The 17,037-nt window shown below is 39.4% G+C and overlaps 1 protein-coding gene across 4 annotated transcripts in view; it reads left to right on the top strand.

Annotated features, from left to right (window-relative positions):
* LOC145443797 (uncharacterized) overlaps window positions 1-17,037 on the top strand; it is a 91,527-nt gene that overhangs the window by 28,721 nt on the left and 45,769 nt on the right. For all 4 annotated transcript variants that reach the window (XM_080321756.1, XM_080321755.1, XM_080321757.1 and 1 more), the window contains 3 exons: window positions 2,028-2,141; window positions 16,215-16,307; window positions 16,376-16,531. In XM_080321756.1, the coding sequence (XP_080177882.1) occupies window positions 2,028-2,141; window positions 16,215-16,307; window positions 16,376-16,531 (363 nt within the window). The remainder of the gene's footprint in view (window positions 1-2,027; window positions 2,142-16,214; window positions 16,308-16,375; window positions 16,532-17,037) is intronic.

Genomic DNA, 17,037 nt, shown 5'->3' with positions numbered 1-17,037 from the left:
TTGGGTACCCTTTCCCAACAAAAATTACGCATGATTTATAGAAATGGGCAGTTGGGCGTCGGCCATTACCGCATCATGACGCGCCAAGACATATGAAGTTAAAGGCTATGTAACATGCGAATCCAAGAAGTGCGCCAGAACGATCAGCAGCGAGAAAACCTTGGGCGAAAAAGACTGCCCCGGTGCTGACCGACAACTTCGATATATACAAATATATGTGTAATTGTCCATGTCCATGGGCGCTTAAATGGCAGGCGCCGAATGTTCCTGTCCTGGCGATCCGAGTCCCACAACAAGACAAATGCCATATCGAGGGAACATTATTTTCCAGTTAAGAAATATCAATTTGAAATCGTGTACGTCTTTTACTTTATTACGTTTTGGCGATTTCAATGTCTTTTGACATAGCAGATAGGGGGTCACGAAATAGCATCATGTAACGCAGTCACTATATCAACGGGTACGCCCGAAGATGTTTTATTATTATTCAGAGGGCCTATCTTAGGCTTACCATACGTCCTCTTTTAAGAGGATTTGTCCTCTTTTTTGACTTTTTTGAAAGTGTCCTCGGAGGACACCATTTTGTCCTCTTTTTTGAGATTTTGTCCTCTTTTTTGAAAATTTAGGCAGATTTAGAGCAAATTGCGAGTGATATGCCGCATATTAGCACAGAAGCTCCAGCGCGTATTTCGAAGTGAAAAAGGGTGATTTTAGCCCTGAGCGAAAAGATGACCTTTTTTAGTCATCCACCTGGCAATGTGGAGAAAAAAACGTTATTTTGAGCTCTGAGCGGAAGTGATGACCTTTTTTTTTATTAGTCAACCGATCACAAAGTGGGAAAAATTAACCGGATTTTGAGAATTTTACTCCGGTTTTGCAAGTTGCAAATGTCTGAAAAAGTGTCCTCTTTTTTGATTACCAAAATATGGTAAGCCTATAGCCTATCTATTCCAACACACCTCACTGGATCAGCTCTACCGGTAAATCTGATTATGTGAGCAGGGTAAGGATAAAAATTGATAGCAATATATATGCAATTCCCGATCATATTGGCCGATGCAATCATGAATTATATAAATTTTTTCGCGCTTCGCGCGTTTAGGGACGCTACTACTAAATGAGCTCCCCAAGTACATGATAAGTACCTGAAGAAGCCTACAGCCGTAGGGGGGTCTGGGGGGCGTAGCCCCCCAGTAGTTAGTTTCATCACCCTATTGGAGGGTGGTTGCGCACTGTTGTCCGAGGGCCTGCGCAGTGAGTTGGCGTGTTTGCGCAGAGTCTTGAAAAATTAGAGGGAACATTGCCTGAAACCCCATAAAATTGTTAAGCTGTCTGCAGAAACTGCCTAGTAAATTTGGCTTGACTCGAGTCGTTTTGTAAAATATGGATAACGACTCTACTCGACTTGAGGCAATTTATGTATTGACTCTACCAAGTCACAAGACTCGAGACTCAGGCGGCCAAGACAGACATTTCGTTGTGACGTGACGTCAGAGAATAGTAAGCTACCACATTATTGGTAATTCGTTCAGAACTAGTGTTTGTACAATAGGTTCAGAAAATTTGTACAGTGAGGAAAAACTAATATATTATGAACGCGAGGCATTCAATTTAACCCGGATTGAACTAAAAAATAAGCAGTGATTTGGACTCGAACCGTTGAATTCTGACTTGGACTAGGACGTGATTCGGAGGTGAATTGAAAATGACTTGTCTTGACTTGATTCAAAACTATAACAATAGAATTGGCTTGGTGCAACCTAGTGACTTGGTTAGGTTACAACCCGGACTTCCACAGCTTTCATTTCGATCTCGACTTGAAGTAGTTTGGACATATCTTTGAAATCACTACTTCTACTCGTAATCGAGTAGAAATTTACGTCACTTCTACTCGCCCAGCAATAGTTTTACCAACTGCAGTATCCTCTACTAGTTGCTGACGATCACCCTTGGCGAGTGTCAGCCGAAATTATTCGGGATCATTTCAATACGAATATACATACTATTCAATTGTATATTATTCACAGTTCAACAAAGATGCACTTTTGGACACTTACACTGCGTACATCACACACTATAACGCAGCGTTGGAGGCCGTTACCAAGGCGAACGCGAAGGAAGCTTTCAGACGCTTTTTGGAAGTGAGTGGCGAATTCTTGTTTGGAATCAGCAGTTGTGAGGGGTTTCATTGTTGAAAAGTTCATCAATAGTTATTATGTTTTAGTCGAATGGGGAGAAAATGTTGTTGAGTGTTTCTACGAATAGTTATAGTCAATTTCAGTATACGAATGCTAAAATTAGGGGTATTAGCTATGTCTAAAGCCGTATAAGGCCGCTTCTGAAAACCGGGAAAGAGAATTCGTGCAGGCTAGCGTCAAACGCATGTATGAATACCCGTCTGATAAGGATATATCTTGAGTTCTGCTGGTTGTAGATAGACCTTTTTATATAGTTTCTGTGAAGAGTAAATTTCGACACATTTTACTAACACCAACGTAACGGCTCATAGTCAAGTATAAATTGCAATAAGTCCAATATTACTCAGCTTATAATCCCCCTCCAGCTTGTCCATTAAGTGCTGGAATGTATGAAGAGCTATCACATAACGACATAATAGTATGTTGTAGTAATGATATGCATTTTCAGTTTATTTCAATGTAGTGCACTCGCCAATCTGCGTCTATCAATGCTAAAATAACCGATATAGAATCTATAGAAGTCAATGCGCATGCTTTTGAATTATCTGAATGTTGAGATCCAGAGGTAGGCTATAGCTACGTTCAATTTTCGGTATAAGTAGCATACTCGAGTGTTTTCATGCGGCTCCATACCTACTCTGAAGTTTGAAATGCGGCTCCGACATCCAAAAAGGTTGGGAACCACTGCTCTATACTTAGGATTCGAAAATAACTTTTTTTCTTCAAATTTTTTAGGCTATTAGCTAAAATTGCTTCGTTGGCTAAAAAATCCTTGCACACGAAATTTGCCCCAATTCCAGCGATTAGAAAAGTGCCATCTAACAGATTTGCATCCTACCCAATGGCGGAAAGCTGATAAATACACCTATTTTTCCCCTAAAAAGCATTCTCTAATTTACGTTAACGGCGGAAATATTTCGGTGTCTGCCTGTATCGTACTATATTTCATACCACGTTATTTTCGTATCAATCACTGGTCGATATGAATCGAGCGGCACCGTATCTTGCGATCTCCTGTTGTAATTTGGGCATTTGCACACGGTTTACCATATAATTTTGCGGTTTCGCGGATATTAAGCGCGTTCCTGTGAAGTTTGTTGACCCTCCATGGATTGTCCGAGGCTGGATACCATCTCACGGCATTTCGACATGCTTGGGTGCCATTGACGTCACGACAAAGCGTTACATGCAGATGAATCAAATTTATGGTAATGTAATATTGCAACATTGACACATTGAAGTTCCTTTGTGTCTTTCCACTACGCTATTCGTGCTGCAGTAGAATCGAAGTCCTAATTTTGAATATGGTATTCGCTCTAACTTCGGTTGTTGTATTCACTGCAATGCAATGTACTATTGGAGTATTTGATTGTATTAAGGTACTAGTCATAAATAAACATCCTTACTTACTAATTGAAGTAGAATTAGTATCCGCAAAGAGAATAACATGGTTATCTAGATTTCTAGAGCTTCTTGTAGGCACAGAACTTCAATATGCAATCAATAGTATCTTCATATTGAAATGAACCAGACTATTTTCGGCTGACACTCGTCAGGGGTAATCGTCAGCGACTGGTAGAGGATTGGAAAGAACATTGTATATCAACAACCGTATCTAGATATGCAGTATTGCTAAACGTTATTTTCCATGTCAGTAAATGTATAGATTGCGATATTTCGTTGTCTGGTAATAAATAGCTAGTTCGTGGTACAGAACTTCAAGAAAGTGTTCAATACAACATGCGTTGTAATAAAATATTTTTTGAACTCAAAAACTTTTGATTTTCTGGAAGACTTTTGACTTCCTGGTGATAAAATTGACGACACATCAAATATACAGTATTTCAATAGCGTATGTGGATGTTTTTAGCATTGAAAGGCTCTGAAGATGCTGTCCAACGTATTATGGAGCAATACCATTCAAAACATAGGACATTGCTTTCGTATTACAAACCAAAATATTTTTAGCAGCTTATAATAACGTCGGGAGGTGTGTCTCATATTCGTCATGCCCTCTCATACTTGCTAGCTAAAGGCAACTTCAAGAATGCCGGGCAGAAATGCGGGTAATGTAATGTGAAAAATAGGCCAAAGGACTGATTTCTCTGTGTGAGAGATCTTTCTGTTGGTATGCGCCTCAGTCAGTAAACAATCGCTGATCCTACTCTGATTCACTATGAAAGTCCACAGCGATGCGTGCGATTAGAATTCGATATCCGTCACAGTGAAAATCGGTTATAAGTAGGGCAAGTTTTTGTTGCGGTCAAATCCGTGGAAAATTGCACTTATTTTTCACAAAAGTTGCAGTAAAAAGTTGAATTTATCTTTCACGAAAATTGCACTGAAAGTTGCATTTATGGACAAGTTCCTTGAAATTATTAGGGTGTGAGATACTCGAATCGATCCGTATCCAAGGCGCTGTAGCAAAACTCAGTGTTGGCGACTTCAACAAAATCAATAGCCTGAAAAATTTGACCCAGTGAAAATGTAATTCTTGGCGGTCTAGCCTGAACGTACGTCAAATCAGAAAGGCCCTCAAATTTAAACGACAGTGAAATAACCAAGCGATCTACTTACATATAGTGCCAAATGTATCCAGTAAAAAGTTATTTGCATGAAAAATCGGATGAACTTGCAAAAAATTGCAAGAAAAAACGAATGAAGTTGCAAAAAGTTGCATGAAAAACCGAAAGACTTGCAAAAATTGCCTGAAACAGATGGAGAAAAGTTGCAATATAGGATTCCTCCTAACAGCTTAAAACACCATACTACATATCTTTTGAGTAACTAAGAAGCTGCTGGAAGCTGTAAAAAAGCTGCAAAAGTTGCAAACACTAGTCCTAGTTATAACTTATAAGTAGGGCTGAGCGCAGTGATTCGAGTAAAATAACCCAAAATAGTACCAATGGTAAAAGAAGTCAAAAACTACTACAGACGGGTGGCGAGATAGCGCAGTGGTATAATCCGCGGCTGCAACACCACTGGGTGCGGGTTCGAGTCCGACCGAGGTCGACTTCAGAATTCCGATACCGTGTAGAGAGGCCTTTAGTGTTGGAGGTTTACCTAGGCTCCTCCTCGCCACTTCATCTGCGAAAAGCCTAGAGGTGGGCCGTGCTATAAGTCGGCAGTTACGGAAAATAATGAAGTATATCGACCTGGTGTAAAGACACCATGAATATCACAAAACAAACAACAAACCACTACAGATAATGTACAGCGTGTCCCTATGTAACATTAAGCGCTGAAGCTGATTCTATGTCGTATATATATATAATGTTTAATAGATATAACATGGTACAAAACATAAACAACGAGACCGTATTTTCAGCTAATCATAAACGCCAGCGAATATAATTCTTGATATTGCTCGACTTGTAGATGTAGCGTGGTTCTGATTATACCACGAAATCGTAAATAGCTCTCGCATCAGATACATTTTTGCTGAGTGCAAAATTTAGAAATGTTGCTGCAACTTGTGATGGGCGTTGGTGATTTCAGCAATGTTACATCGATCATCATCAATCACATCGATTGAAGCCGAGGTAGCTCGCCTGCCTCCTGCTCGCGATGGTTTGGCTGATTTCTGTTGAGTGTACGGGCTTTGGGAACACAAGCTTCAAATGCTGAACTTCTGTCGAATGCCTTATTGTTGAATCGAGATGCATTTCGTTAATTGTGCTTCAGGTTTTATATCAATATGAATATATTATTCAATTGTGTATTGTAGTTCTGTACCTCTCCAAGAAGCACTTCAAATCGGTAAAAGTAAATAGCTTTGCTTCAAACTGTTCAATAGGTTTATTCAAAAATAACTTTTTTCCGGATTCCGGGGATTCACATATTCACTTGTTAGGTTGCCTAAAAAACGCTGCACACCAAATTTGGCTCGATTCCAATCGCATAGAAGTTTGAAAATTTTTAATTTATATTAAAACAAATCATTCATTTTCAAATCCACTGTCAACCCCACGACATTGCTCAGTTGTCTATAAAAACGATGCGAAATTATTTTGGGCTTTTCATTAATAATTCTGGGATCACCCACCGTCCGGGGCTATTTTTGCGAACCTAAAATTGTCAACTGCGATAGCTTCGCTTCTGCCGGTTGGAAGTGAACAAAAATTGTCAAGGATCGTTTTTTTAGACAACGTAACATTTTCGCGGGCTTGACGGCAAAATTTGAAAATGTTTTCATAATAACTTCCGAAGTTTCAATTCTTGTGCGTTTACATCCACCCATCGGCCTGGTGTAAATGACCATAGTAGTCGAGAAACACCATGAATACCCCAAAAACAAACATCCACCAGTTGAAATCGAGACAAAATTGGTGTACTGCATTGTTTTAAGGCCTCCTAACTATTTCATCAGTGAATCTCCGAAATCTGGAAAAATTATTTTTGAACAAAGTTACTGTTCAACTACAAGTGGGGGTAGTCTAAAAACCGACTTGATTTATATGCAAAAAAAAAGTTCTTCGTTACAGGCCACTTCTGGGGTGGCTGACAATGACAGAATGGGGCTAATTTCAGTTTGCACACTGTCATTGAAGAGATCTCCGTTTTGTTACGTTACTATGTGAGCAGTTAGGATAATACGTGAGAAGGCCCGAAATATCTCGATATCGATACCTGCTGAAGGCTACCATGATACGCGCGCCCGAAATAGTATACGATCGCATGTAACCGAACGATCTATCATCAGCCGAAAGTCCTCGAACTCGGGCGTGCGTTTTCCGTTCTCGAGCTCGCCGAACAGAATTCATTGGCCAGCAGGCCGCCTGAATTGTGATCGATGCGGTAACGCGATCGGGAGGGCCGAAGTTGCATAGCTGACGAGGGCGTTGATATTAATACCCCACCTTAACAGCTCGAATTCGGCCCTTTTACCAGATTTCGGCCTTTTTACCAGAACGACCAGATAGGTACAGTTAATGGGGTGAAATGCAGGTGATCTCAAATCTAATTTGTGAAATGTTTCAGTGCTCTAAATTTAATTATGATCTTATTCCTGATTTTCCTGAAAATGCAACGGGAGAACTGTATGGTAGGGCTCTTCAAAAATGACTTTTTTCTCAAATCGTACTGGACTGGCTACTCGATAAAATTGTTAGATTACCTAATTTAAGCCTACACACCAAATTTGGTTGAATTCCAAACAGTGGAAGCGGTGTTATTGCCGTCGGAAAATTTGGATTATGAATAAAATAGTATTTACGGTGACCAATTCTTTAATTATTTATTATAGTGGTGCCCACCGTAAATACTATTTTATTCAAATCCAAATTTTTCGACGGCAATAACTCCGCTTCCACTGTTTGGAATTGAACCAAATTTGGTGAACATCGTTTCTATAGACTACCTAACACTTTCATGGGGTAAACAGAAAATTTTAAAATTTTTTGTTATTTATTTTTATATAATAAATAGAAACTTTCTTCTCCTGTAGCAATGCGGCTACTGGTTGGAATTGAACCGAATTTGGTGTGTTGGCTCGAAGAGCCCTACTGTATAGTGCGAAACGAGCCAAGCTCGGTCTATAGGCATTTGTCATTCTCGTGTTCATTTGATTTGATATGGACTGACTTTGATTCAGTTTCCAAGATTTCACGAACTCAGTAATTCTGATTCTGATTCTAATTCTAATTTTAATCTAATTCGCAAAAAACGGGGTAGCTATAATTCCTAATTCTAATCTAATTTGAAAAAGACGGTGTAGCTATAATTCGAATTTACTCAAATTTGGATAAAATGTTTATAGCTGTAATTGTAAATTTGATTGAAAAAAGCTGTAAACTTTCTATGCTTTAATTGTAATTTTAATTTTATTTCTGGTTTTGTTGAAAATGCTACATGAAAACTGTATATTGCGAAACGAGCCAAGCCCGGTGTACAGGCGTTTGCCATTCTCGTACTTGGAGAATGGACTCTGATTGGCTGTAAACCGAACTCGATTTTTGTTGCGTCACTTCCGAATTAGGAATTCAATGTTATTTCCAATTTTTTGCGAATTATATAATTCTAATTATAATCTAATTTGAAAAACAAACAAACTGTGTAGATATAATTCTAATTGTAATCTAATGCGGGAAAGCTGTAGTTTTCCAGTTGTCCAATTGTCGTTTACGGCGTTTCATACGACACGCTTCTACCGATGTCCGGCGTAATACCGTGTCGTGAAACCGGCCGATTGGAATTTTATTTTGTCGACGTTAAGACCCCCCGGTCGGCGGGATATCCGCGGAATCCGGGGCGGTCTCCCGCGTGGAAAATATTTATTCGCGGCATCGGAATTCGCGGCGGTATGTCGGAAAACCAGGCCGTTTTTGCGATAGCGAATGTGTCGCACGTAATCCGTATACTCGTGCGGAGTTGGATGTTTGCGCTTACGCATTTCATTTGTGCATCCTGATTTAAGTAATCATTTGTTAGCAAGCCTTTTCAGATAGGCTGTTCTTACCGCTATATAAAGCGTCTGCGAACCACCATTTGTTGGTTACTTACGTTGACGCAAAATTAATCGTGAATCTTACGTACTCGTCTTCTTACGTTCCTTTCTTACTTGTTTTATTTCTGTTACGTTCGTCGGCCGTATGTTGCTGTTGCTGTGCTAAGTGTCAGCTATCTTCGTCAATTCGTATGTTGCTGTTGCTGTACTACATGCCTGCTATCTTCATCATGTTGGTGTTGCTACACTATTTGTCAGCTATATCTTCATTCGAATCCGACTTGAGCGTGCTATTATGTTATTTAAGTCGTGGAAGGCGTGTGTGAATTACAACGATTAGCATCCGTAGAGAACCCCGTTAGACGGGCTTCTGCGCCTATAATCGACAGCGCATGAGTCAGACTGCCGCGCAGAAACATCGGATCACAACTCGATTTATAGCTACACATTGATTTCCAAATTGAATTAGTAATAGAATTGCTGAATTCACAAAAACTTGAAAATCGAATTGAATTCCTAATCAGTAAAAATTACAACAAAACTCAAGTTCAGTCCATATCAAACCAGAGTTCATTGTCGTAAGCACGGGACTGGCAAATGTCTGTTCACCAAGCTTTGCTTATTTTGCGCTATGCAGTACTTCTGTAGCATTTCCAAGAAAACCAGATATACATATATATATGATATATATACAGATATACAGATATACATGGATTAAATCGTATTTAATGCCAACTTTACGCTTAACGCATAGAGACCCAAAAGAGTATTTAACGAAATTATTAACGTAATGCACTTCAATAGCTGTTGAAGTCAATGAGACATCTGCGGTCAATCAAAGTTGTCGGCAAGTTCTCTGAACTCCGGCTGCATGTCGGACGTAGAAACCCTTCAGTAAAGACTGCACGTGAACATCTGCTAGATTGGAATGCATCTTGGTCTGGATAATGTTCATGGCCGAGAATGTATGGAGACCCGAACGGAACAAGTATACTTTTAATGGCCATCTTTCCCAGGTTGGCAAACTTGGATTCATTCAGTGACAGATCCTACAGTCACTATAATATGACGTAGTAACCAAGAACCGTAGTGGGGGTTACTGACCGAACAGAATGCCCGTCGCGGACCGTGTGTTGCCCGTCCGTGAATTGGAGCATATGAAACATTTTCACAAATCATATTATTGGCCTTGGTCTAATTTGATAACTAGGAGGTACAGAACTACACTACACAATTGAATAGTGTATTCCAATTGAAATAAACCCAAATATTTCCGACTGGCACTGGTCAGTGGTAATCCTCAGCGACCAGTAGAGTATTGTAAAGAACATTGTGTTTCAACAATCGTGTCACCAAATACGTCGTCACTGACATGAAAATTCCAGTTATCGATGTTAACGGACATGGCTTTCCTTCCATTTATGTACCTTGGAGTTTGTGCCAACAAAAGGAGTTCGTATGTAGCATACCAATCTAAATATAGTATATTGAGCGTAAGCCATATCCGTTCACCTCGACAACAGGAATTTTCATGCCGGTGACGTCGGTTCTATACCCATACCGAGAAAAGCATTACCGAGAATGGACATTGGACACCACCGAGAATGGACACTACCGAGAATGACCAATGTCAAAAATCGGACTTACGGGACGGATGTTGTCGAAAAATTTGTTTCTGAGACTCGACACCGAATGTGGCAACGTCGTGATGCAAATACCGAAAAACGCACGACCTTTGCAAATTGCAATGTCCATTCTCGGCAACGCATTTTCGGTAATGCTTTTCTCGGTATTGAACGGACACTGCCTGTTCCGAGTGTCAGCCGAAAATATTCGGGTTTACTTCAATACGAATATATTATTCAATCCCGGCGCGTCTCCGTATCCGAAAACGCGACCCGATAAATCGCGCGTGCTCGCTCAGGTGTATTTGCTTTCAAAATACAACTTGCTTTGAACTTCAAACTCATTTGCGACCACATGTGACGTTACTGCAATTCAACCAGAAATTCTATAACAAATTATCCCCGACAGTGTTGAAAATAGCTACGGTACGCGACGGATGACGAAGCGTTTGCGCACTCAAATCCACAAATAGCATGTCGTCGGGCTGGGCGAAATCGAGCGCGTGAGTGATTCGATCTCGAATCGAGCGTTATGCTTCGAGCGGTGTATTCGTGCCTGTTATAGCGTCATGACGTCAGTAGAAAGTTCGAAGTGTATATTTTTTTGCGGCCACAAGTAAAAGAATGTAAGTTATACGGCATCAGAAATAAGTATTTCTAGGCAATTGCTATTTTATAACACTTTGTAATAATGTTGTATGCTGATCGATCACTAGGGCGATTTTTTACCTAAAAAACGGAAGATTTTGACCTAAAATTTCAAAATTTTGACATTCTGACCTTAAAAAACTTAATTTTGACAAAATCTTGGCCCCATGTATGTAAATTAGGTGTTTTCGCACATAATGTTAGAGGCCGTCATTTCTGGTTGGAACTGCCAGTCCTTACGAATTAGTTTGGCCTGAAAAAGCTTTTCGTCTTGAAAACTGACAAATGTTTACACGAAAAAACTTTATTTTGACGGAATCTGAACCTTTGAAGAATTCCAGTAGTTACATCACGCATTATGCTAGAAATGACACCGAAGTTGTGCGTACACTGCTGGTGACACACCGTGTTGCTTCATTCGGACCATATTGTCTACGTCACAATTTTTCATCATGCGCTTATAATATATATAAGAACCAATGTCTTGCTTCAGTTAGGATATTGCGGTACGTTGAGCATAACACCATGCGCCGTGCCAACCTATTTGTTTCATTTGACCGTTTGTAAAGTAGGCTACCAGTTGTAAATATCAAATTTAACCCACGGTGAAAATATGTACGATTCAAACGAAATGCAGATTGCAAAAATTTTTTGACTCTGTAAGCCATTTTGACAATATCTTGACCTAACGCTAGAATTTTGACAGAATTTTGACTTTTTTTGACATGTCAAAAAAATCGCCTTACTGATCACTGAATTAACGCATGCATTTTAGCAACAATATAGACTCCACTTTAAATCCTGGTCCGAATTACGAGACGAGGTCACTTCAATATGTCTGAAGGCAATTTTGAGCTTACGCAATGACAATTTACAATTGAATAGTATATTCATATTGAAATATACGCGGATATATTCGGCTGACACTCGTCAGGGGTATTCGTCATCAACTAGTAGAGAATTTAAAATATCATTGTATATCAAATCAACAATGGTATCACCAAGTGTCAGCCGAAACTATTCCGGTTTATGTCAATACGAATATATTATATACGATACGAATATATATTCAACTGTATACCGGTACTGAAGCTATGCACCTCCAATAGCCTCTTCTAATGAATATATACACCAAATGAAGTTCAATTGTACTTATTATTGCACGCGCTGAGCCAATTAGATTTGAGCCTCGTAGCTGTGAACCTAAACAAGCGGCTAGGCTAGAAATTGCGTAACACAAACAATCTGCGTTCAGCAGGGAGCTAACCTGTGTCGTTTACCACAGTAGCGCCGTAAACGCGGATTCCCGACGGCGCGAATGTTATCAATTTCAGCAGCCTGCGAAACTTTTCCATCCGCCGGTTCTAACGGAGCGACCGGTAATTTACACGTTTCAATTTTGCGGCCGTTTCGCGCAATTGAGAATGCCCGCCGATTCGTCCGCTAGACGCAGAAAATTGCTACTTGTTAGCAAGTCAGCCGTGCAGGCATTACAGTTCACGAACTGAAACGACGGGTTTTCTGTAACTGCCGGTCGCGCGACCGCGCCGATGCTCAGGAATTTACATTTGCATCGATGCTGCCAGGGTTGCATTTAAAACGAAAATCAATTTAAAACACACATGTTTAAAACAAGGCCCTTGTTCAAAACATTTTTTTGCGCCATGACGTCACGAATATTCAACTGTGACGCCATATCGGACAGTGACAATTGAAAGTATTGGGTCATTATAGCGAAATATCCGCACATGCACTATTGCTGTTGAACCGACTGTTTTGAGGGTTCCAACCGTCCCATATCGATATACGTCGGCTATATCGGGTGGTAATTGTCCGTAGGCTCATACAACATGTCCTTTGGAAAGTATTTACACAGTTATGGCATAATTTTACAACTTGAAAAAACACATTTTTTTAAAAAGTCTTTTGTTTAAAACTATGTTTATGTTTTGAACAAAGGGTTTTAAAACACCGTTTGTTGTAAATGCAACCCTAGATGCGGCTCGCTGCGCATTGTCAACTTTTTAGTTAATTTTACGGTACATTCATCACTGAATATTAGGATTATTTTTCATTTTTTTTCAAATTTTTGCGGCCATTTGATAAAGATGTTAGACTATGAAACGTTGCACACCAAATTTGACTCAATTCGTACTAGAAGAAGTAAAGTTGTAAAATTGTGAATTTATTATAAAATCATTTAACGGTCTACCCAATGGTCAAGTACTCTAATAAAACGGTCCGCGTCAAATTTGGCTCAATTCCGATTGGTAGAAGCGAAGTTATTGGAGTTGAAAATAATGACTTTGAAAAAATAATATTTACTGCAGGTAATCCAAGAATTATTGATTAATAACTCACAAAACTGCAATTTTACGAATTGTGTTCAATTCCTTTTGCTTAGTTTTGCAGACAACTTATAAATTTCATGGGTTAGCCAGTACAATTTGAAAAAAAAATCAAACTATAATATCTTCACTCTTACTCGTTGGAATTGAGCCAAATTTGTTGTGCAACGTTTTGTAGCCAACCAAACAATTTTAGTTAATAGTCGCAAACATTCTAAAAAAAAAGTTATTTTGAAAAACCCTAATTTGCAGTCGCACAAATGTAATAGAGTATATCTACGTGCATTAACAGAAGCGATAAGCGTAATGTATTTATTGTTCAGTTGGTCTTAGCCGGTGTTAGAATTGGCATGTTCTATTTCTTGCTAATTCTTCAAATCTTGGTTCTAAAGTGGTGAGAACCAGACCCAGGCTCTTTGTTTGTATGTGATATTCATGGTGACTGGTGAGACTACTATGGCCATTTACACCAGGCCAATTTTCATTATTTTTAGTTTATTTTAATGGCGACTTGTGGCACGGCCCACTTCTAGGCCTTTATAAGACACCGCTTGCAGTGCTTGAACGGGTGAGATGCTAGTGGCATCATCCACAGCTGTAACACCAACGGGTTGCGATGTGGTGAGGTAGCGCAGTGGTATAATCCGCGGCTGCGACACCAATGGGTTGCGGGCTCGAGTCCAACCGACGTCGACTTCAGAATTCCTATACCTAAGTGCTGGAGGTTTATCTAGGCACCTCCTCGCCACCTCATCCGCGTAAGCGGTGTTTTACAAAAAGCCTAAAAGTGGGCCATGCTCGGCAATTACGGAATAAAAATGAAGGATGTCGACCTGGTGTAGAACTTGTAAATAAGAGGCATACGACTCCTCACAATTATAGTATAATTAGAATTAAAGCTACACAGTTATATACATCCCTTGAGGCCGACATGCGTAGCACTTCCATCGTATCCAACAGTGAAGGAATGTCTTCTGTTCAGTAATGTTTATGCCTTACATTCAACCATCAAAACCTAGGGGCGGCGAGGAATTATGGCACGCCCAATGGCGAAATCCCCTTTTATGAAGCAGAATCATTGTGCGTGGTCATGATGATATGAATGTGCTCATACCAATTTCTATTTATGATGCAAACAGATATCAACCTCCACCTTGGTATTTATCCTAAATTCGGTAGAGCTTACCAAAATGCCCATTGTCCATTAGGGATGTTCAAAAATAACTTCTTTAAAAATTCTTCTTGCTAGGCCTATTTGATAAAATTGCTAGGTTTCGTAACGTAAAACGCTACAAATCAAATTTGGTTTAATTCCAGCCTGCATAAACATTACTATCATAGGGTAATGTTCCAGTTTATTAAATAAATAAAAAACTTGAAAAAAAACATATTTATTTAATTTAATTTAATTTGACGAGCAGCGTTTGTATACAACTCAACAATTTTGTCAAGTAGCCAGTAGAATTTGAAAAAAAGATAAGAAATCTGAACAGCCCAATTGCCCATATGACACATGCAACTCTTCGCTAAGTACGCAATTGTTGTCGGCGGGGTCAATATGTAACGTGCTGATTTTAGATTACTCGCCGGGCAGCGGAACTTGGCGGCGTAATAGCGTGATAATATCGATTATTTATGCGAGTCGAGCGGATATACCCCGGAATAACGGGTAATTAATTCGCAGCATCGCAATCCCGCCTGTTTCCGAGTGAAAAATATAATCCATTTAATGATGAGTCATTCCTGTGTCGTTTTCAAATGATCCTAGTCCTCGCGTAATTCCACACGGTGCGCTCCGATATAATTAACACTTTAGCGTGCTGGAATCTTTAGTTAATCGCGGTATATATCAGGGGCGTGCAACGTTTTTGATAAGCGGACCACGCAGGCGAAAAATTCTGTGGTACGGCGGGCTGCACCATAGATCATCTAGTGTACGCGTACACTGTATAGTTTCTCAGAAGTAGGGTTGCGTTTAAAACAAAAATGTTTAAAACAAGGCGCGTTGGAAAGTATTTACTCAATTATGGCGTAATTATACAACTTCAAAATTAAATTGTTTTTGTTTTTAAATTCCTTTGTTTAAAGCACAACCATTTGTTTTAAATGCAACACTACTCAGAACCAACGGTCCGTCGTCTCATTAAGAACTGGTAACAGACTTTTCAATAAAATTCGATATAGGACGACACATCCAATTAATAATGCCCAGATCAGACATGGGCAACTGGGTAATCCTAGTTGTGTGATTGGACTACTTAGAGTGGAATGGCGGTAATCTTATTCAAATCGAGTTTGTGAATTGTTTCTTTGCTTTAATTCTAATTCTAATCGAATTTCTGGTTTTACTGAAAATGCTAGAACAGAACTATGTAATGCGAAACGACCCAAGTTTGGTGGGTGTACTTGTACGTGTAACAGTACAGCACACCCCTGATATATTCTATAATTATAATCTATATGTATGTGGCGTGGTAAAATATTTGCTGTAAGTTCAAATAGGTGGAAATCTGCATACCGGTATCTTGTCGGCAGCATGGAAACTATCATGATAATTTCACCTAATGAGAGAGTTTCGTAATTATACTAAGATTATATAGTCGATGCCGAATGTGGACAACTTATGCTATGGATTGGTGTGTTTTAAATATCAACACTGTCGAATGCAATGCTTGTGATTAGAACACCACCCTATTTGTTCACTTCAGATACTGGTAAACCTTTTAGATGTACATTAAACCAAAGTAAACACAGATGCTTGTTTACGAATTGCACTTGATACAACCAAATACTTCAAGTGGTCATTGGATTTTCGATCGTGTTGGGTAAACCGGGGGTTCTCAAACCGGGGTACGCGAGGTACGCCCGACATGCAAAGAATTCGTAAGGGGAACGCAGTTGCAAAAAGTTTGGGAAGCCATGAGTTAAACAATTTTCATTCGTTTTGCAGCAATGTCGGGTCGAAAATAAAGAGAAACATGGTCTCGCGGATTTGATGATCAAGCCCGTGCAAAGAATACCGCGTTATGAACTACTTATCAAGGTATGTACATTGTACAGCACTCCTCGTATGACCCACAGTAGAATTCGAACCGGGCACCGTTTTATCAGGACATGCTCAAACACACCCCTGCCTCTCATCCGGACAGAGAGGGTCTGCTGAACGCCCAAGAGGAAATACACAAAGTCGCGGAACACATGAACCGCAGCGAAAAACAGGATAGGCTGCTAAGCGAATTGGAACAACTCATAGAAGGACTCTCTGACGTAAGTTGCATCTGATGGGACTTTCTCCCAACGAAATTTACGAACGAAAATGTACTAGCACTTACTGACAGACATGGTCAACTTTAAAATGTCAAGCTTTTCCAAATTATACTAGAATTACAATTATCGCTACACGGTTTCTTTCCTAATTAGATTAAAATAAAATTATAGCTACAGTTTCTTTTCCTATTATAGTAAAATTAGAATTATAGCTGCGCAGTTTATTTCCAAATTAGATTATAATTAGAATTATAGCTTCGCAGTTTCTTTCGAAATTAGATTAAAATTGGAATTATACCTACAAGGTTTTCTCCAAATTAGATTAGAATTACAAATATAGCTACACAGTTTTTCCAAGTTGGACTAGAATTAGAATTATAACTACACCGTTATTTTCCAAATTAGATCGGAACTAGAATTACAGATACACAGTTTTTAGAGATTAGATTAGAACTAGAATTACTGTATTTGCGAATCATTCTCGTAATTCTGTAGCTCTAATTCTA

Source organism: Botryllus schlosseri, chromosome 7 (genome assembly GCF_051294905.1).
Source record: "Botryllus schlosseri isolate E-star chromosome 7, Bs_hap1, whole genome shotgun sequence".
Taxonomy (NCBI): domain Eukaryota; kingdom Metazoa; phylum Chordata; class Ascidiacea; order Stolidobranchia; family Styelidae; genus Botryllus; species Botryllus schlosseri.
This window is presented reverse-complemented; position numbering and strand designations above follow the sequence as displayed.